The sequence below is a fragment of the Rattus norvegicus genome, chromosome 9 (genome assembly GCF_036323735.1).
Source record: "Rattus norvegicus strain BN/NHsdMcwi chromosome 9, GRCr8, whole genome shotgun sequence".
Classification (NCBI taxonomy): domain Eukaryota; kingdom Metazoa; phylum Chordata; class Mammalia; order Rodentia; family Muridae; genus Rattus; species Rattus norvegicus.
The window spans coordinates 44,165,601-44,186,382 of NC_086027.1; the positions used below are offsets into that span (position 1 = coordinate 44,165,601).

Consider the following 20,782-nt stretch of genomic DNA (forward strand, 5'->3'; position numbering starts at 1 on the left):
ACTGAGAAATATGACTCCCTTCTCTAACTATTAAGTGCCTGTAGCTTCTCAGGGAGGCATGAGTCCTCCCATGCCCTACTCACTCACCACGGAACTTGGGCGGGCCCAATGCTATGAGCCCATGCATGCAACTGCTATGTCACATCCAGGAGGCAATGTTTAATGGCACACCTACCCCTCTGCAACACTCCCTGAGCTTCGGAGAGTGGACACAGATGTCCCCTTTAGGGCTGAACACTTAGCAACCACTCATCCTCAGTGCTTGAACCAGTTTGATATTATTCCCAATGTTTAACGTAGGTCCAGCAAGCCACACATTTTAAAAGTTGCCACAAAGTCCAAGGATTGGTGTCAACGAGGTTTCTAAAACTTTTTAAAATTTTATTTGGCTGGGAGGTGGTGGCACTAGCCTTTAATACCAGCACCCCCAATGCAGAGGCAGGTGGATTTCTGTGCCTTCGGAGCCAGCCTTCAGAGCTAGTTCCAGGACAGCCGAGGCTACACATAGAAACCCTGTCTCAGAAAAAAAAAATATTTTTATGTATCTGAGTACTTTACTTTCCTGTACATCTGCACCATGTGCATGCCTGCTGCTTGTGGAGGCCAGAAGAGGGCATTGGGTCCCCCTGGAACTCAAGTTTCTGATGTTGCAAAGCTACCTACCATGTGAGTGCTGGGAATCAAAACCCAGTCATCTGGAAGAGCAGCCAGAGCTCTTAACTGATGAGCCATCACCCCAGTCCTTCTAACGGTTTTTATTACATTTATTTAAGTGTTTACGAACAAGGCTGTTCATAAGGAGGTCAGAGGACAACTTGGATTTTTTTTTTTTTTTTTTTTTTTTTTTTTTTTTTTTTTTTTGCTTTCTACCTTGTGTGTCAGCGGATGGAGCGAATCTTGATAGGTGTGGCAGCAAGGCTTTTACCTGCTGAGCCATCTTACTGCCATCTTCCCCCTTTCAGTGAAAAGTTTTTTTGGATACAACCCCTACCCTCATACTATCTAGCTGTTATGTTGCCCTGGGCGGTGACGTAAGTAGGACGGAGATCTAGTGATAAAGGCCAAACCAGGTCTTGTCTGACTTTTTTTTTTTAATATTTTATTTATTTATTATATATGAGTACATTGTAGCTGTCTTCAGACACACCAGAAGAGGGCATCAGATCTCATTACAGATGGTTGTGAGCCACCATGTGGTTGCTGGGATTTGAACTCAGGACCTCTGGAAGAGCAGTCAGTGCTCTTAACCGCTGAGCCACCTCTCCAGCCCCTTGTCTGACTTTTAAAGCTGCTATCCATTTCTTCATTTAAACACTGATGACCACTTGACAGCCTTTTACCAATGACCCCACTGGTCTTCCAATGACTTAAAGAACGTTCAATCCTTTTTAGCCCTACCTTTCCACACAACCCCAAATAGATTTCCTTTGAGCCCTCCCTCAACAGAGAGTTGTTAATCCTAGAAATTCTTTAGTTCCCCTGAGGGTGGTGCTACCCAATCTGCTGAAGCCTGTGTTTTGGAAGCCCCCCCTCCCCTTATTTTATTTTGTGTGTAGGGGGATACACCCTCACCATAGAACCTGTGTAGTTGTCAAAGGACAACTCTCTAGTGGATTTTCTCCTCTTTCTACTATGTGGGTCCTAGGTATCAAATTCAGGTCGTCATGCTTGGTAACAAGTGCATTTTTCCACTGAACCATTCCACCATCATTAAAACATCTTCCCTTTCTTTCTTTCCTTCTTTCTTCCTTCCTCTCTTTCTTTCTTTCTTTCTTTCTTTCTTTCTTTCTTCCTTCCTTCCTTCCTTCCTTCCTTCCTCCTCTTCCTTCCTTCTCTCTCTCTCTCTCTCTCTCTCTCTCTCTCTCTCTCTCTCTCTTTCTTTCTTTCTTTCTTTCTTTCTTTCTTTCATTGAGGCAGGGTTTCATATATCACAAGCTAACTTGGAATTCACAGTGTGAGCGAGGGTGACCTTCTGATTCTCTTGTCTCCACCTTCTGAATTCTGGGACAGACACTATAATACAGCTACAACCTTAGTGCAGCCTCTTCTCCAGTCTGGTCTCCAGGAGGACCCCAGGAGCTTGAGCATCAGATGTTCTGAAGGGGGCGCGGGACGGGTAGGGGGTGGCGTTGAGACCTATTTGCCTCATTCTCTTCCTCCCAGAGGGGTGTGGGTTAAGATCCTCAAGTTAGGACTGAATCCTGGTGTCCCCGCTTTTCCAGCAGGTCTCAGAAAGTAGGCCTTTTCCCAGAGCACAGTGGCAGGGTAGTATTTTCTTCGAAGCTTGCCTTTCACTCGACCTCGCTCATATTCCGCTGTCGCGGGGCTGTAGAATGTCGGAGCGGGCAGGCCGATCGGGAGTCCGGAGCAACCTTGGGAACCTGGCCTGCGAGATAGAGAGCGCGGCCATCCCCCTGGAAAGGCAAATGAGACCGAGCGCTCTGTGAGGACTTCACTAGTTGCACAGCAGCCGAAGTACTCGAGGCGGCAGCCGGGAATTGCTGGACCCGCAGCCACAGGAACGGACAGATCGGCTGCAGCAGCGGTCCGCGCCTGTAGGCGGGGCGCAAGGAGTGAACTCCTAATGCCATTGGCCGAGGGGCGCGCCATTACCGGCCTTCATTGGCTGCTAGGATAGAGGCCCCGCCCCGCAGCATCTAAACTCTCTGGGTCGGAGCGCTCCCTGCGGAGACCTCGCGAGCGGGTTGCAGTATGAGTCGCCAATCGGACCTAGTGAGGAGCTTCTTGGAGCAGCAGGAGGCCCGGGACCACCGGGAGGGGGCAATCCTCGCCCGTGAGTTCAGCGTGAGTGACACTCCAGCCATCAAGCTTCTCAGCCAGGCGCTCCCCACGGCTGTCCAACTGTGCAATGTGAAAGCCCTGCCTTTTCCTCTCAGCTCCCGGGGCGTCTTCTGCCACCAGCTCTCCGGTTTCCTCTCCCCGCACTTCTCTCACCCTGACTCTCTCCCAGCCTTTCGCACTCTGCCCGCAGGTGTCCAAAGGGTGAAGTCGGTCGCTGTCTGGGAGTAGCCAGACACTATAGGTGTCGTTGTCGAGCTCCCGGAGCAAACCTTATCCCAAGCGGGGCGGTGGTTTCCGCCGGGGAGGGAGGCAGCACACCTGCGCAGGACTCCAGTCCCCCACTCCTGGGTCACCTTGCAATCCCTGGGAGGAAGTGGCTTGGGGCAACAGAAAGAGGAACAAGGAAACTTGTCGCCTAGCCTTTGGGCTCCAAGTTTCCAGGCTAAACTAGGGCTTTTCAGCGCTGTGGCCCTGGGAGCTCTGACCTCAGTTTCACCTGTTTTGAATTGTGATTGTTAAAAGCCAAGCCGGTCTGAAAATGAGGTGATTTGGGTAGATGCACCTAGCACGTATTGGACATTCACTGGCTAGACAGGTACGTTTAACGGGGCTTACAGAAGTTGGTAAACGTTACATCAGACCAATCAAGTTTGTAAGAGGGAATTCCACTCAGCCACGGCACACAACGTGTATTGAAGTATTTTAAATATAGTTGACGTGATCCAAATACGTAATACTCTGTTATCAAACTCAGAAATATAAACTATAAAGATATAGAAATAGATGTGACGTTAAGTGATCATTTACAGCGTGGCATGATGGTATATGCCTGTAGTTCCAGCAGATGACAGCCTAAAACAGGAGGATAACAACGAGTTCAATTCCAACCTGAGTTAAATAATTTGTGACCACTCTGGAGATTGTCTCAAGAAAATGAAAAAGATAGTTTACACAAAGACCAATATGTAAACCAATAACAGTACAGCACTGTGGTGGTACAGGTCTTTAATCCTAGCACTTAGGGCAGGGGCAGAAGATCTCTGTAAATCTAAAGTCAGTCTGGTCTACACAGAGAACTCCAGGACATCCAGGGCTATGTAGGGAGACCTTGTCTCAAAAACAAACAAACAAACAAACAAACAAACAAAACCCAACTAACTAAGCAAGCAAAACAAACGACACAAAATAGCAACAAACCAACCACAATACCACAACAGATACAACAAACACTAATAAGTACCAAATTTATAGCAGGGTGAGGGTAGCACACAGATTTAATTTCAGCACTTGGCAAAGCAGAGGCAGGTGAATCTCCGAGTTCAAGTCCAGCATGGTCTGCAGAGTGAGTTCCAGGACTTCCAGGGCTACACGGGTCTGGGGGGGGGGGGAAGCAAAAAGAAAAGCAAAAAACAACAACAAAAGCCAAAAACCAAAACCAAAAAGCAAACAAAAAAAATCAAACCAAATTTATTAAGTCCATAAGTAAATACACAACAGGCATATGGGCAGATTAAATATGAATCCAAATAGTTTGCACATGCAGAATGCTGTAACATAAGAAATTTATCAGCATAAAATATAAACGTCGCAAGCAGGAAGCTGTGCCCACACATGCATGTGGTGTGTCTTTCGGGTTGAGGAGAGCAGTTCTGAGGGCTGCATGCAGAGTCTTGCACTCACTCACTCCAGAACTTTGACTTTCCTACCGCTGTGATTGAAACACCCACTGTAGGAAGAAGGTGTCTCTGGGGGCTGGAATAACCTGATTGGCATAAGTAAACCACTTTGGAATGGCGGCCCAGACACAACGGCAATCATCACAAATATGAACACCCAATAGGAGTGATACCTCTCGCTAGTTATTATAATGTACCAGCTATTAAGTACCTATAGCAATTTCTTACGTGTTATATATTATACCTCATATCTATTATACCTCATATCTATGGCATATCATGCTGCATCTTGTATAAGTATTTATTTTTAATTTTTTAAAAAAGTTCATTTTATGTATGTGAGTCCACTGTCACTGTCTTCAGACACACCAGAAGAGGTCATCGGATCCCATCATAGGTGGTTGGGAGCCACCATGTGGTTGCTGGGAATTGAACTCAGGACCTCTGGAAGAGCAGTCAGTGCTTTTAACCACTCAACCGTTTCTCCAGCCCACTATTATGTTTTTACGACAGGGTTTCATGTAGTTCAGGCAGGTCTTGAATTCAATATGCAGCCAAGGATGACTTTGAACTTTGGTTTTTGTTTTTTAATTATGTATGTGCGCACACTTATTTTTTTGGGGGGGAGACTGTGGACAACCGTGAGAGTTAATTTTACACTACTACCTTACCTTGTGGTGAAAGTCAGGTCATCAGGCTTAGTGGCAAGTACCTGCACCAACTGAGGCATCTCCCTTGCTCCAGTGTCCTTTGTTTGGGAGTGTGGGTTTTGTGTAGGCCACAGTACCTATGTACAGGTCAGAGGACAACTTTCTGGTGTGGCTTCTCTCTCCTTATGGTGTGGGATGTGGGGAATGAGTACAAAATCTTCAGACCTGTGCAGAAAGTGCTTATCGTATGCACTGAACAATCTTTTGGGTGCAAAGAATGCATATGTTATTATCGCTATTTATAGTACACTGTAACACGGTTGAGTGTACAGGTCTGAGAGGTGGAGTGTGCAGGTTCAACCCTTTTTGGGGTACCTCCTCGTGGGACCTTTGGCAAGTTACTCAACCACTTCCTACAACAACGTTCTTCTGCGCAATGAGGAGAGTGGATAGTTGCCACTTGGGATGCCGGAATCCCCTAGCACTGAGTCTGGCTTTCACCTGCTGTCCTAGATATTATCACACCCATCCGACTACGGATGGGTCTTGCTCTGTTCCTTCTGCTCACGGTGCCTCCCACTAGGACATTAAGGCCCGCTCAGTGGCCTGGAAGACTGAAGGTGTGTGCTCCACTAAAGCCGGCAGTCAGCAGGGAAACTCAAAGAAGAACCGCTACAAAGACGTGGTACCGTGTAAGTCAGATGGTGTCTTGAGGGAGTCAGTGCCACTTGCACAAATGCTGAGTGGCAGTGCCCATCTGGCTACACCCACCCACAGCCAACCCCTCCCACCCGTCCCATCCCTACCTCTTCCATAACCATCACCCAGGCTTGAGGTGGCTGCATTACTCCCTGAAGCCACAAGGGGGCAGAAACCCACTAGTGTGCTGTCACCCTGCTTGCTTTTGCCTGGGAGGGTGTCAGAGACTTGACACCAGACCCCTCCACATGTCTCACCCTCTGGCAGATGATGAGACGAGAGTCATCCTTTCCCTGCTCCAGGAGGAAGGACACGGAGATTACATTAATGCCAACTTCATCCGGGTCAGGCTAGTGATCAGGGAACAGGTGGCTTTGGGAGGGTTGGGACGGGCTTCAGAATCTCGTTAATGAGTGGGACTTTCCCAGGGCACAGATGGAAGCCAGGCCTACATTGCGACGCAAGGACCCCTGCCTCACACTCTGTTGGACTTCTGGCGCCTGGTTTGGGAGTTTGGAGTCAAGGTCAGCTTTTTGGGGCAGAGAGAGGGGCATGGCTCTGAGTCCCTGTCCTTCCGTTGTCTCCTTATTCAGTGGCCTCCCTCTTCCTTGCCGTTTGTCTAGGTGATCTTGATGGCCTGTCAGGAGACAGAAAATGGACGGGTATGTATCCTCGGGCTCCTAGAGTGCAAAGAAGAATGCAGGGAGGAGGGGAGGCTTGGGGGGGGGGGTCTCCTTCTTGTCCCTATAACCAGAAGTGCAGCCCTTGGCTGACTCCACTGCAGCTCTGCAAAAGCCACTGGTCCTCATTTTGCCTTGATCTTTTTCCTTTTGACTATGAGGTTGTCCCCTCAGTACCGGCTTCCTACCAGCTCACAACATGGCTAAGGACTGTACTGAAGAGTTTCCACCCTGGTCTTTCTATACCCTTTCCTGCCCCTTATACTCCCCTCTACCTTGGCTATTCTCAGATGAGCCAGAGAAGGATCTGCCTTGGTGCCGTCCTCAGCCGTGGACTTTGCCAGAGCCCATTATGTTACCTGGACCTCCACATGCCCCCCTCTAACTCCTTCCTGTGTTTTCCCATGTTCCTTCCTAGTTCTCATCTACCTCAGCACATGGGATAGTTCGAAATGTGAAATGCATGTCACCATAGGATGACAACCCTCCCACAAGCTATTATTTTTATCTTCGACTGCCTTCTTACTGGGATATGATTCGTCCGTTTAGCCAGGCCTGGCAGCTCCCTACCGTATGTTCTTCAGGTTCTTGGGAGGCCAAAGTGAGCGGATCAAAAGTTTGAGGCCAGCCTGGGTGACTCGGGGGAGACCATCGACACTTTCACCACTCCATCCACCTGTGTTTAGAGTCACAGGCAACGCCAGTAGATTTGCCGACTCTGTGTGTGTAACACGAAATAGAACTGTGTGGCAGGTGGCTTTGCGAATGGCTTCTTTCTCTTTGTGTTCTTGGCTCTTGCTAGTGTTCTTTGGATGGCTGAATAGCACCCCTCCCCCCATTGAATGGACCTATATTTCACTCCCCACTCTAAGCAGTTTGTAGATGCTGGATTGTTTCTCTGAATCACGCCGCCATGAATATTCATATGCAAGCCTTTGTGCGGACACGAACTTTCGTTTCTCGAACATACGTTGGGTGGAATTGCTGGTTCATAGAGGAACTCTAGTTTTAACTCTAGTTTAAGGAAGTGACAGGCTGTTTTCCATAGTAGCTGTATCAGGTTACATTTCCATCCACAGTGCACAAGTCCAGTTTCCTTATATCCTTGCCAACAGTTCTGGTTCCTTCTCATTTTGAAAACCTTTTACTTATTGTGTGCAGGGGTATGTGCATGTGTACACAAGCGTGTCGTGGAATATGGGGTGGAGGTCAGAGACAACTTTGGGAATTGGCTGTCTCTTTCAACCATGTGGGTCCCTGGGATTGTCTTGGCAACAAGTGTTTTTATCCAGTGAGCCATCTTGCCTGTTCCCTGCCCCACCCCTCTCTCTCTCATTATAGCCATTGTTGGAAATAGGAAGGAATCTCTAACTGGTTCTTTTAAACCATGTAGTAAAATATATGTAAACATAAATTGTCATTTAAGGGGCTGAAAGACGTCTGGAGGTTAAGAGCACTTGTTACTCTTGTAGAGGACCTGAAGTCCTAGGCCCCCATACCCACATCAAACAGCTTACAATTGCCTGTAAGTCCAGCCCCAAAGGGATCTGATGCCTACTTCTAGCCTCCTTGGGCACCCAAACACATTTAACTTTTCATTCAAACACACACACACACACACACACACACACACACACACACACACACACACAGACAACCACACAAAAAACCACACACACAAATAAAAAGCATAAACTCCTGCTCCCCTGGTCCTGGCCACCTGTCTTCTGTCTCCATTGAACTAACTGCCTGTCCTAGTTGGCACCATGTAAATAGGATTATAAAATAAGTGTCCCTCTCTGTTTCTGGTTTCTTTCCCTCGATAGTTTTAAGGTCTGTCCATGTCGTCATGGGTACCGTAATGTCATTCGTCTTACGACTGACTATGCCGTGGCTTTGTGTCAAGTCTTCTGTACCCATTCATCTGTTGATACACAGTCGGGCTGCTCTCCTTTCAGACCACTGTGGCTGATACTGTTGGCACACACTGGTAAACAGTTATGTGTTTGCTTCTGACTTTTGTTTTCATTTGTGTGAGTCAGTGTATGTACGGGTGTGGTTGTGGGTGTAGGCCTCTGTCTCAGACATCTCACTCTGTCCCCCTGGCTGGCCTGGAACTCACTATGTAGGCGAGGCTGGTCACGAACTCACAGAGACCCACCTGTCCCTGCACCCCCTGCTCCTGCTACATTGCTGGCTTTAAAGGCTTGAGAGACTCTGCTGGCTCTTTTGTTCCTCCTGGGGGTCCTCCCTGAACTCAGTGCTTGAATTTTCTCAGCTCAGCTGGAAGCCGGCAAGCCCCAGAGATCTTCTTCCTGCCTCTGCCCACCGCTGAGCTGGGGCACAAACATACAAAGGTGCCTGGCTTGTTATATGGGCGCTGGGGTCTGAGCTCCAGTGTTCATGGTCGTGCAGCCCCCCCCCTTTTTTTTTTTTTTTTTTCGTGCAGCCCTCTTAACTGCTGAGCTATCACTCTAGGACTCTCTGTTTTTTCAATTATTTGAGTATAAATCCGCAGTCGGATTGTTTAACTTTTTTTTTTCCACAGTGGCTATACCTTTTACTCTTCTACCAGATAGGGGTTTTAGCTTCTCTGCAGGTTCAGCAACACTTGGTGCTTTGCATGCATTCGTGTGTGTGTGTGTGTGTGTGTGTGTGTGTGTGTGTGTGTGTGTGTGTGTGATGTGTGAAATGCACACATTTAGAGGCCAAAAAAGGATGTCAGGTGTTCTGTTCTATCCACGTTCTGCCTTTCCCCCTGACACGGGTGTTTCACTTAGCCTGGAGCTAGGCTGGTAACAATGCTTCAGAGATCCTCCTGCCTCTGCCTCTGCCATGCTGGGGTTACAGGGGCATACGAGTCATTTCCTGTGGGTGCTGGGTATTTGAATTCAGAGCCTCATTCTTGTTCAGCAACTGTTATCCATGAGCCATCTCTCCAGTAGTTATTTACTTCCCACTCATGGGGATGGAGAGATGGCTCACTGGTTAAGAGTATATTCTACCATTGTCAAGAAACCACATTTGGTTCATAATATCAACATCAAGTGGCTTGTAAGGACTTGTAATTTCAGCTCCAGTCACCTGCATTCACAGTCATGTAACCTCCCCAATTAAAGAGAAGTCTTTGTTCGTTTGTAGACAGGGTTTCTCTGTGTAGCCCTGTCTGAATTCACTCTGTAGACCAAGCTGTCCTCACACTCAGAGATCTGCCTACCTGCACCTCTTCAGTGCTGGGATTCAAGGTGTGCCCCGCTACTGCCTGACAAAAATTAAATCTTAAAAAGAGAGAGAAAAAAAACCCACTCATTTTTTTGTTTTGTTTTTCATGTGTTTTTGTCTATTTGTGGGTTTTCTCTGGAGAGACATATATCCAGGTTCCATTTTAAAATTGGGTTATTGTCTTTGGTACTGAGTTGAAAGAGTTCTAGATAAAAGTACTTAGTTGGGCAGTGCCGGTGCATGCGTTTGATCTTAGCACTCGAGAGACAAGAGGATCTCTGTGAGTTCAAGGTCCCACCCTCTTCTATAGATGGAGTTCCAGGATAGCCAAGGCTACACTGAGAAATATGTCTCAAAAAACAGGAAAAGAAAAAGAAAGGAAGGAAGGAAAGAAGGAAAGGAGGAAGGAAGGAAGGACAAAAGAAAAAGGGAAAGAAAGAGAGAGAAAAGAAAAGAAAAAAGAATGAACTTGTCTGGCATGGTATGTGTGCCTTTGGTGGGCAGAGGCAGGTGCATCTCTGTAAGTTTTACACTAGCCTGGTCAACACAGCACGTTCCAGGTCAGCCAAGACTAAAATTTACAACTTTGAAAATTTATGTCATATATTTTATATTTTATGTCATATACTTTATATTTTAATTTAGGACACACCAAATAGCTTATACTCAGTAACGATGCAAAATCGACAGTCCTGCACTGATCTGTTCCAGCGACCTTACTGAGTTTATTAGCCCGGCGTGTGAAGTGTGCATTCTTTAGTAGCTTCCCCCAAAGATGGAGTCACGTCATATACAGATCAAAGCTTTGCTTCTTCCTTTCCCAGCATTCGTGCCGACTCCTCCCCCACGCTCCCTACGCTACGCCCTCTCCTCTGTCTCCTTCACGTCACTTCCTCTTCTCCTTCACGTCACTTCCTCTTCTCTGTCCCTCCCCATCCACCCTCAAGGCCCCCTTTCCCCTGTTGTGCTTCTGTAGGCTTGGATGAGGTTAGAACTGGTGTGCTCCTGACTCCATCCTGTGCTTCCTAGAATCATCACTGGCATCTCTTGTGGAGTTTTTGGGTGCTCTTGGCCTTGATGAAGAATTCCTTTCTACTCCCAATTCTTTTTACTTTTTTTTTTTTTTAATCTGTGAAGCTAGGTTGGTTCGTCAAGTGCCCCCCCATGGGTTCTTTGTTTGTTTTGTTTCAAGATCTATTTATTTTATGTGTATGAGTACATTGTAGTTGTCTTCAGACACACTACAAGAGGGCATCGGATCCATTACAGATGGCTGTGAGCCATGTGGTTGCTGGGATTTGAACTCAGGACCACTTGAAGAGCAGCCAGTGCTCTTAACTGCTGAGCCATCTCTCCAGTCCCTGATCTTGTGTTTTTGCTTTGTGGTCTATTAACATGATATCTGACGCCAGTGGGTTTTAGTTTTTAATTGTGCATAGATTTCCTCTCTCTCTCTCTCTCTCTCTCTCTCTCTCTCTCTCTCTCTCTCTCTGTGTGTGTGTGTGTGTGTGTGTGTGTGTGTGTGTGTGCCATAGCATGAGTGTGGAGGTCACAAGACAAGCTCTAGTGTTGGTCTTTACCCTCCTTGTTTGAAACAGGGTCTCTTGTTTTGCTGCTGAGGTACAAGATTCCAGGGATTCTGCCTCCTCTCTTGAAAGGATGCTAGAATGATAAATGCACGCAACTGTGTGCAAGCATTATGTAGGCTCTGGGGATGCAGCTCAGATACTCACACTTATACAGCACCTGATAAATTACCCAGCAAGGCTCTGACACGGATGCGTTTTCATTGTCAAAAGCCTTGCATTCCTAAAATTAAACCTACTCGGCTATGGTGCATAATACTTGGCTAGTAATTGAGCTCTAAGTTCATGAGATCCTGGTAGGTACTTTGCTTTCCTTGTGATGCCTGATTTCCATAGGAGGGCCCTACACAGCCTCCGTGTGCTGGGTCATGTTCATGATCCTTCAGGTTTTTTCAAGGGTGTGTGAAAGGTTGGTATTAATTCTGCTTCTTTAATAAATGTCACTAATTTGCTTTTTTTCTTACAGGAGGCAAAAGTGTGAGGAATGTTTCAATGTAACCGCGTGATCTGTGTCTTTTCTGTTTTCTATAGTTTCAAGTTTCCATCGGGTGTCCGTTCCATTTATATGAGGAGCTTCTTCTTATGTATTTGCTTGCAATGAATTTGCCTCCTTTTTGACTGATGAGGTTTCCATCGAGTTAGTTTATTTATGGGATGTTAGCATTCTAAGTTCCACCCACAGTTACCTGGCAACAGCCAGGCATGCTCCACCCCACAATTTCCTGGCAACAGCCTGGTATGCCTGACACTGTAAGAGGCTGCTTGCCCCTCCTCCCTCTTTTGCTCTCTTGCTCCCCTCTTGCTCTTGCCTTCCTGCCCCCACTCTCTCCCCATTCTCTTTCTCTCCACGTGCTCATGGCCAGTCCCCCCCCTTCCCCTCCTTCCCCCTCTCCCCTTTTTTCTGCCTCTCCTACACTCTTAACTCCCCTCTGCATGCCCTGAATAAACTCTATTCTATACTATACCATCGGGTGGCTGGTCCCTCAGGGGGAAGGGATGTCTCAGCATGGGCCCGCTGAGGCACCCCCTTTACCCCATAGGTCACCACACCTCCATCGAACACAACCCCTCCTCTCTTTATCCTTTTATAAACACATCATGGGGTGGGGGACAAGTGTGCTAAGGCACGTGTATGGAGGGCAGAGAACAACTAAGACTCACTTCTCTCCCTTGCATGTGGGACCTTGCACGTGGGACAATTTAGACTGTCAGGTTTGGAGGCAAATACCTTTACCCACTGAGCCAAATATCTAGCCCAAGGTTTCTTTTCAGTTCCAGCATGTTTAGGATATAAAGATATCCTAATTTATGAATGAAATTATCATCCTACATTTTTCTCTTTAGTATTGTTCTGGTTTTAGTCAGTTGGGTCCTGGGGTGCTTCAACATTGCTTCCTTTATGTGTTTTCCCCACTCAGTACAGATTACTGACTTTTTTAGTCTCAACAGTTTTGGGGGAATGTACTGTTTTTCTTTCCTTTTAAAAGAAACATTTTGTATTTATTTTATGTATGTGAATACTCTGTCGTCGTCTTCAGATGCACCAGGAGAGGGCATTGAATCCCTTTATAGATGGTTGTGAGCCACCTTACAGTTGCTGGGAATTGAACTCATAACCTCTAGTCAGTGCTCTTAACCACTGAGGCATCTCTCCAGCACCAGCTTCTCTCTCTCTCTCTCTCTCTCTCTCTCTCTCTCTCTTAGAGATTTATTTTATGTATATAAGCACAGTGTAGCTGTCCTCAGACAGACCAGAAGAGGGCATCAGATCTCATTACAGGTGGTTGTGAGCCGCCGTGTGTTTGCTGGGATTTGAACTCAGGACCTCTGGAAGAGCAGTCAGGGCTCTTAACCCTTGAGCCATCTCTCCAGCCCAGCTTTTATCTCTTAAAGTATAATTTCTGTTTTCTCTGGGACTGGAGAGATGGCTCAGGGGCTAAGAGCCCTGGCTGTTCTTCCAGAGGTTGCAAGTTCAATTCTCAGAACTCACATGGGGGCTCACAACCATTTACAACTCCAGGTCCAAGAGACTGAGTGCTCACTTCTGGCCTCAGGCACCAGCATACACATAGTACCCAGACATACATGTAGACAAAACACTCATGCACATACTGCAAATTAAACATTTTTTTCCTGTTCTTAGATCATCTCTCCAAGACTCTGGGGACGGTGGGTCCCACAAAGGACTGATTCTCTTGCTGATTTCAGGCTTCTCTTCTTTGTCTCTGTGCAGTCTTCCTCCGGGGCTTTACCCTGCTCTTAGTGAATTGTGCTTGGGACTTCCATCGATGGCTGATTCTTGCATTTAATTATATTCCTTGTTATGTTCCTTTTCCATTGCTATGTTAAGGTCTTCGCCTCTTTTTCCTCTTTCACTTCTGATCTTTTATATACTCTCTGATTAGCCGACATTTTGCTACATTTTTGGTTGTCAAGGACAGCGGATGCTGGATTTTAAGCGTAGCACAGTTCAGTGTTAGACTGCATCGACTCTGGTTAAAGAATGTCTCGAGTGTTTTACTTTTCTAGGAAGACAGGTTTTATCTTCTGGCGCTGCTTCCTGTTTCCCTGGCTTCTGTTTGCTTGGCTCTCTCTTCCCTGCAAATTCTTTGTCGCCGTCCTCTCTGAGCCGCGATCTGTGCTTCTGAGGCATGGTGGAATCCCAGAGCTCTTGGTTCCTACAGCTCAGTGAAGTCAAGGCGGTAGGCCAGGTAGTCGACTTAGTGAGCACCACCCTCGCTTAGTGACAGCCCGGTAGGAGGATATCCTGACCTGTCTTCCCGCTGCGAGATCAGAAGCTTGCTCCTATGCTGTGCGTTTATGTCATACTCAGCAGCTGCCCTCACAGCTGAAGCTGCTGGCCCTCCCACAAGCAGCTCTCAGGGCGTCCTGCCACTCTGAACGGGACCTGCCCATTCACTCCTTGCCTTCCCCGCCTTACTTTGCAGAGGAAGTGTGAACGCTACTGGGCCCAGGAGCGGGAGCCTCTACAGGCCGGGCCTTTCTGCATCACCCTGGTAAGCTGGCACAAGGGTGGGAACAGGTGGTTTCCGCAGGCCTTGGATAGAGTGAGAGATCTCATGGAAGTCATAGAGAGTGAGAAGCCTTGGGCTAGGCTTGGAAAGATGAACCATTTTCCTCACAGCTCCCTTACACTGAGAAAAACTCCGAATACACCACTCTAATTATGATCACAGGTACCTCTGTAACCAAAATGGACTTGCTCAGGTTTCTACAATTCTTGTTTTATAGTGTTCTTTACTGGAGGAAATCCCTCCACATACAGGTAGTTAGCCATTAACAAACGCAAGGAGACCATTGTATTGTAGAACAATAGGACTCTCTTATGCTCACTGTAAAAGGATTAGTTTGGTTTCTGTGCACATTCCTCTTTTGTCCCTGTTCTGACAAAAGTTTCCTTGAACACTTTGGGAGAAGTTTGGGCCGAAAGAAAAATTAAACATATCGTCAGCATAGAAATTTATTTGAGGGGCTGCAGAGATGGCTCAGTGGTTAAGAGCACTGAATGCTCTTCCAGAGGTCCTGAGTTCAAATCCCGGCAACCACATGGTAGCTCACAACCATCTGTAATGGGATCTGATGCCCTCTTCCGGTGTGTCTGAAGACAGCCATAAGTGTACTTATATGGAATGAATAAGTAAATAAATCTTAGAAATTTATTTGAATCCAAAATATATGACTATATTTACAATAACATAACACCCAAAGGGCATATCATCATTGGCTGTGAAACAATTTAAAAAATTTTTTTTTTTTTTTTGGAGCTGGGGACCGAACCCAGGGCCTTGCACTTGCTAGGCAAGCGCTCTACCACTGAGCTAAATCCCCAACCCAAAAATATTCTTTTGAAGCAAAAACAAAACAAAAACAAAAACAAAAAAAACCCCCATGTAATAAGAATGCAAAAGGAAGCAAAAAATATAAATCTCCCAAGGATTTGGAATTAGACACAATAAGTCAGCTAGTCTGCCAGAGTCGGAACTATAAGACAGGCCCATCAAGCTCTCTCTCAACCACCTGGCTAAGCCAGCAATCCCAGGCATGCAAAACAGCACTGCAGGCCTAAGAGTTTAAGAAATGTTTTTAGTATTTGATTTTCAATCAAGAATGCTTTACTTATATGAGGTGGTACACACTTGCCATCCTAGCACATGGTGGGTTGAGACAGAGGGATCTCTGGTTTGAGGCCAGTCTAGGCTCTACACAAGGCTTGTCTCAAATGTAAAAACAAACCCCAAACCTTGGCTCTCTAGAAATATGAAATGTGGGGCTGGGGATCCCTATTTCTCCTCTGTTTTCTCTGTCCTCTTCTCACGTGCTCAGACAAAGGAGACAGCACTGACTGCGGACATCACTCTCAGGACCCTCCAGGTTACATTCCAGAAGGTACCAAAAGGTCAAAAGGTGAAGGGGCTCAGGCATGGGATAAGCTATCTCCTCTCCTGTAAATGGACACTCATGATACCAATCTGTTTCCGACACCCCCAGTTAGTACATGGTGGACCTGTTTGTCTTTGTGACGCAGAGGGTGGAGCCCACGGCCTTGTGCAGGCTATGCAAATCTTAATCTTTTCCCACTGTACCTTATCTGGTGGATTTAAATGCAATGTGCTTAGAACTCTAGTAGGTGATCAATAAATATGTTTTTTTTTCTTTCCATTTTTTCCATTCTCTGTCCCCCTGCCTCAGGAATCCCGTCCTGTGCACCAGCTACAGTACATGTCTTGGCCGGACCACGGGGTTCCCAGCAGTTCCGATCACATTCTCACCATGGTGGAGGAGGCCCGTTGCCTCCAAGGACTTGGACCTGGACCCCTCTGTGTCCACTGCAGGTTTAGGAAATTAGCTTTATGAGGAGCTGGTGAGGCAGAAGGGAGAGGATGAGACAGCAAGGCAAGGGAGAGCGGTTGTGGCTTGAAGCTTTCAGTTGCATATCTTTTTTTTTTTTTTTTTAAGATTTATTTTATTGGGGTTGGGGATTTAGCTCAGTGGTAGAGCGCTTGCCTAGGAAGCGCAAGGCCCTGGGTTCAGTCCTCAGCTCCGGAAAAAAAAAGAACCACAAAAAAAAAAAAGATTTATTTTATTTATATGAGTAAGTACACTGTTGCTGTCTTCAGACACACCAGATCCCATTACAGATGGTTGTGAGCCACCATGTGGTTGCTGGAATTGAACTCAGGACCTTTGGAAGAGCAGTCAGTGCTCTCAACCACTGAGCCATCTCCCCAGCCCCTCAGCTGCATCTCTTGTGAGACTTCTGGATGTGTGTTCATGATGCAATGAGCTGAAATCGTTAGCCGGAATAGACTGCCCGCTGGAGAGTAAACATATAGCTGACCGTTCACACGTCTAAGTGAATAGAAAAAGTTTTCCGACGCTGAAGAAATACCTCAGTGGGCAAAGCACTTGCTGAGTTCAGGTCTTCATTTACCCAGTCAAAGCCAGGACGGGTGGCTTGGCCCCCTGTGTAACCCCAGTGCTGGGAGATGAGAGACAGGTGAATCCATTCAGGTGGTTGCTACTCAGGTGGTCAAGCAAATTTGTGAGCATCCTATTTAAATAAGAGACCCTGTCTCAAATTTAATATTGACCTTCTGTCTCCACACTGTCACCACACACACACATACACACACACACACACACACAAAATGGGTGCACACTAATGTACACATAAAATCAAAAGGTTTTATTTAAGATTATAGTCTAGGGACCCTGCAATTTACTAAGTACTGATCTCCCTCAGCTCATCTCAGAAGGGGTTGTGGTATCTGCAGGGTTAGGCAGTCCTGACATCCCAGCACTTAGGAACCTGAAGTCAGAGGCCAGCCTGGGTAACACAGCAAGATCTGTGGGAAAGGGAGGAGGGAGAGAATGGAAAAACGGGGAAAGGGGCATTGTGGGTAGGCTATGATGGTGTCTGTTCTGATTCTCGATTGTCAGTGCTGGCTGTGGACGAACAGGTGTCTTGTGTGCTGTTGATTACGTGAGGCAGTTGCTTCTGACTCAGGTATGACGACGACGACGACCTCTTCTCTGAGGGCAGTGCGTCCCATGCCTGCCTACCAGGGCCTATTCACACTTCCCCTCTGTATCGCAGACAATCCCGCCCAATTTCAGCCTCTTTGAAGTGGTCCTGGAGATGCGGAAACAGCGACCTGCAGCGGTGCAGACAGAGGTATATGTGCTTGCTCTGTCTTTTCCCAAGGACACAGGGAGGCTTCCCTATCTTCCCAATCCCCTCTTCTCAAATAACCACTCACCCCAACAGGAGCAGTACAGGTTCCTGTACCACACAGTGGCTCAGCTATTCTCCCGCACTCTCCAGAACAACAGTCCCCTCTACCAGAACCTCAAGGAGGTACAGGAGTGCCCAATTCCACTCTTTCTGCCTCTTGGGAACAGTAACGGCCTCACTGTGAAAGGCACCTTTATCTCCTCAGAACTCCCTCCTTCCTCAGGCTGTCCCCTCCTAGGCACCCACAGTGACCTGCGTCAGAGTCATGGCCTCATGACCCTCCCTGCCTTCCTGCTTCCCTGCAGAACCGCGCTCCAATCTGCAAGGACTCCTCGTCCCTCAGGACCTCCTCAGCCCTGCCTGCCACATCCCGCCCACTGGGTGGGGTTCTCAGGTACTGGCTCCGTCTGCTCACTGTTCACTCTGCCCCTGGAACACCAACCCCTGTATCCTGGGTTAGCCTGGGTTAACCTTTCTTGGTCTTCCAGAAGGCAATTAATTAAGTAGGTAAATGTATTTTTAGAATCTCTCTCTCTCTCTCTCTCTCTCTCTCTCTCTCTCTCTCTCTCTCTCGTGTGTGTGTGTGTGTGTGTGTGTGTGTGTGTGTGTGTGTGTGTGTGTGTATGTGCGCGCGCGCGTATACATTGCTGGACCGTTAGAGGCCAACCCTGGGTCCTCACCTTCCACGTGTTTTGAGACCATCTCACTATGTACATCAACAGTTTCTGGGCATTCACCTGTCTCTGTCTCATTGTAGGAGGGCTGGAGTCCCAGACACATGACCAAATACAGCTTTACAGGGGTCCTCCCTAGTCCCACTTGCCAATGTGGCCCTGTTCTTCCTGCTGTAGGGTTACTAGGGACACGGAACCCCTGCTTTCTACCCTCAGGTGGCCCGCCCCTTCCCTCCTTTCCTGCTCTGGGGACTGGGGCAGGCAGGAAGGAAGCTGGTTGCCTGGGCCGAGCTTGCTCCCTTCCCCCTCTCTCCCCGTGCTCAGCGCTTTCACTTCCTCTGCTTACGGTCCGCTACAGGAGCATCTCGGTGCCTGGGCCACCGACCCTTCCCATGGCTGACACTTACGCTGTGGTGCAGAAGCGTGGCGCTCCGGCAGGCACAGGGCCGGGGACGCGGGCGCCCAACAGCACGGACACCCCGATCTACAGCCAGGTGGCTCCACGTATCCAGCGGCCCGTGTCACACACCGAAAACGCGCAGGGGACAACGGCACTGGGCCGAGGTGAGTTGAGGCCCTACCGGGATGAGGAGCTGAGGGCGAGCACCTGTTCGTCCGTTCCCCGCTCTCATAAGGTTCGGGAACGTCTAAGCGCCACGCGGAGCTCAGGCCGGGACCCAGCATGGCCACGCCCCCAGGCTCCTAATTGTCGGGGTTCAAGCCCCCAAATGAGCTCCAGGTCAAGACTGAGTTGGGAGACTGGGTTGTCTAAGCCGGGCGGCAAAGTCGGACCTCGGTATTTGGCCCCGCCCATGGCCCCGCCTCCAATCCATACCTCGGGAGGGGAATCTGTAGCTGCGCTCTGTTAAGAGTCCCTGGTACTCTTAAAAGCAGCTTGAGCTGACTAGTAGGGGTTCTCCTACCCTCAGTTCCTGCGGATGAAAACCCTTCCGGGCCTGATGCCTATGAGGAAGTAACAGATGGAGCGCAGACTGGTGGGCTAGGTAAGTCAGAGCATAGGATGCAGCTTTGGAGAGCCCCAGGATTTGGGGAGTTCGAGGGCACCGGATTCAGGTTTCTCCTTCACATACCTTCATCTGGAGCGGGGCGGGTTTGGAGGAGGTTACCCGTTGACACCTCAGCCTCCGCATGGAACCCTTCCTCCGCATGGAACCCTTCTCCCCTTAGGCTTCAACTTGCGCATTGGAAGACCTAAAGGGCCACGGGATCCTCCAGCAGAGTGGACACGGGTGTAATGAGTGCTGTACCAGTTCCAGCCTATCACTCAGTGGTGGCTGGGCGACTGCAACCCCCATGCTGCTGTGTGCTGTCTTATGTATGAGTGGGACTCATGGGCCTGAATCAAAATAAAAGTTTCTCAGGGTAGAAAAAAACAAATAGGGACTTTGGCCAGTGGTTATAGCAGTCAAAGCCAGGGGCTAGGAGGGGTAAGTGGGGGAGGTGGTGGATCTACTCTGAGAAAGTTTAGGAAAGCACATCAAGAGTGAGCATCGCCACTCTTCTCCCCATACACCTACTGGAAAGTGCACCCCAGACAGAGTCCTAACTTGACAGTGCACCTCAGACAGGTGCCTACCTGGATGGACATGCTGGCCCTACAGCTAGAGACATGTCTAATTAGATCCTCATGTAAACTTGCAATGAGCTAGAAAGATCTCCGTCTGGTCAGGGAAATGGATCACCTAGTCAGGTAAATAGTGTGCCATCCAGAAGACAGAACTGCAAGATACCGTCTTTCTCAAAATGGAAGAAAATAGATCCTCAAGAATAAATGTATGTACAATGCTCTACGCCCTGATCCTGCCCTGCCTCACTGCCATAATGTCACAAACAAGTCAGGGTCTATATGACAGTTGTTCATCTAGTCAGTCCTGACTGTGGCCTCTGCAGGCTCAGATAGTGCCTTCTGCAGACTCTTGGAATGCCCGTCTTGAACTTGATGAAAGCTTCTACCGGGAACTTGCAAACATCATTAAAATTATTAATGTAGAATTCAATAAAGAGTGGGTCAAAAACTCAGCTCAAGAGCCTTATACTGCTTCGTGAGTGTTAGACCACAGGTGGCTGCAGGCTCCCAGGTTCATGGTGGTCCTGGGAGGTCTTTTGCCTTTTGAGTGTTGGGGGCAGAAGGGGCTGGTGTATGAAACTTGCCTTATTTGGCCACAGTATCTACTCTCATTGTCAAGTTCTAGAAAATCTGGGCCATGAACAGCTCAGCCAACAGGAATGGCGGATGACAGGGAAACCTTGGGAATCTCCTGCACCTCAGTGAATCCAAACTAAACTCCAAGACGAAAGTTGGGGGAGGGGGGCTGATCAGACCGAGAGGCAGCTGGGAGCAGAGAAGGGTCAGGATGCTGTTATATTCAGAGCCTGGGCTAAGGCTGACCATCCTGGAGTAACGAAAGGAAGGGAAGAGGAGGGATAGGGTGACATTTGGCACATAGGTTAATCTCAAAGCCAGAACCATTGAATTCCTTGCAGCCAGGAAAGCAGTAAGTTCCTGGAAATGGGGA

General features: G+C 48.0%; 1 protein-coding gene and 1 long non-coding RNA gene across 22 annotated transcripts; one reads left to right on the forward strand and one right to left on the reverse strand.

The window, feature by feature from the left end:
* Positions 1–970: 970 nt before the first annotated feature.
* Positions 971–20,285, forward strand: Ptpn18 (protein tyrosine phosphatase, non-receptor type 18). Of its 20 annotated transcripts, none has more exons than XM_039083208.2 (15): positions 2,649–2,805; positions 5,712–5,820; positions 6,095–6,171; positions 6,256–6,351; positions 6,451–6,489; positions 14,264–14,332; positions 15,660–15,740; positions 16,026–16,168; positions 17,277–17,343; positions 17,434–17,511; positions 17,605–17,694; positions 17,877–17,965; positions 18,604–18,809; positions 19,175–19,249; positions 19,434–20,285. In XM_039083208.2, the coding sequence occupies exons 1-15, from the start codon at positions 2,713–2,715 to the stop codon at positions 19,499–19,501; spliced, it is 1,380 nt and encodes a 459-aa protein (XP_038939136.1). In that variant the 5' UTR covers positions 2,649–2,712; the 3' UTR covers positions 19,502–20,285. The 20 variants fall into 20 exon arrangements, 19 of the variants coding, with proteins under 19 accessions (XP_063122956.1, XP_063122948.1, XP_063122949.1 ...); NM_001013111.2 differs by having other exon boundaries at positions 2,697–2,805; positions 15,660–15,722; XM_063266878.1 differs by having other exon boundaries at positions 2,648–2,805; positions 19,175–20,285.
* On the reverse strand, positions 16,397–18,791 carry LOC134480354 (uncharacterized). Of its 2 annotated transcripts, none has more exons than XR_010054747.1 (2): positions 18,653–18,791; positions 16,397–16,815 (listed from the first exon to the last, which is right to left on the reverse strand). It is a non-coding gene; the product is annotated as an uncharacterized LOC134480354 (long non-coding RNA). The 2 variants fall into 2 exon arrangements; XR_010054746.1 differs by having other exon boundaries at positions 16,397–16,887; positions 18,653–18,789.
* Positions 20,286–20,782: the final 497 nt, after the last annotated feature.

What these genes read in the sequence shown, in the direction of transcription:
- Ptpn18 (XM_063266878.1), top strand. Translation starts at nt 2,713, where the DNA reads ATGAGTCGCCAATCGGACCTAGTGAGGAGCTTCTTGGAGCAGCAGGAG. An exon ending in AGGTACCAAAAGGTCAAAAG is followed by an intron (nt 15,741 to 16,025) that starts GTGAAGGGGCTC and finishes CCCCTGCCTCAG; the next exon opens with GAATCCCGTCCTGTGCACCA. An exon ending in GACAACGGCACTGGGCCGAG is followed by an intron (nt 18,810 to 19,174) that starts GTGAGTTGAGGC and finishes TCCTACCCTCAG; the next exon opens with TTCCTGCGGATGAAAACCCT.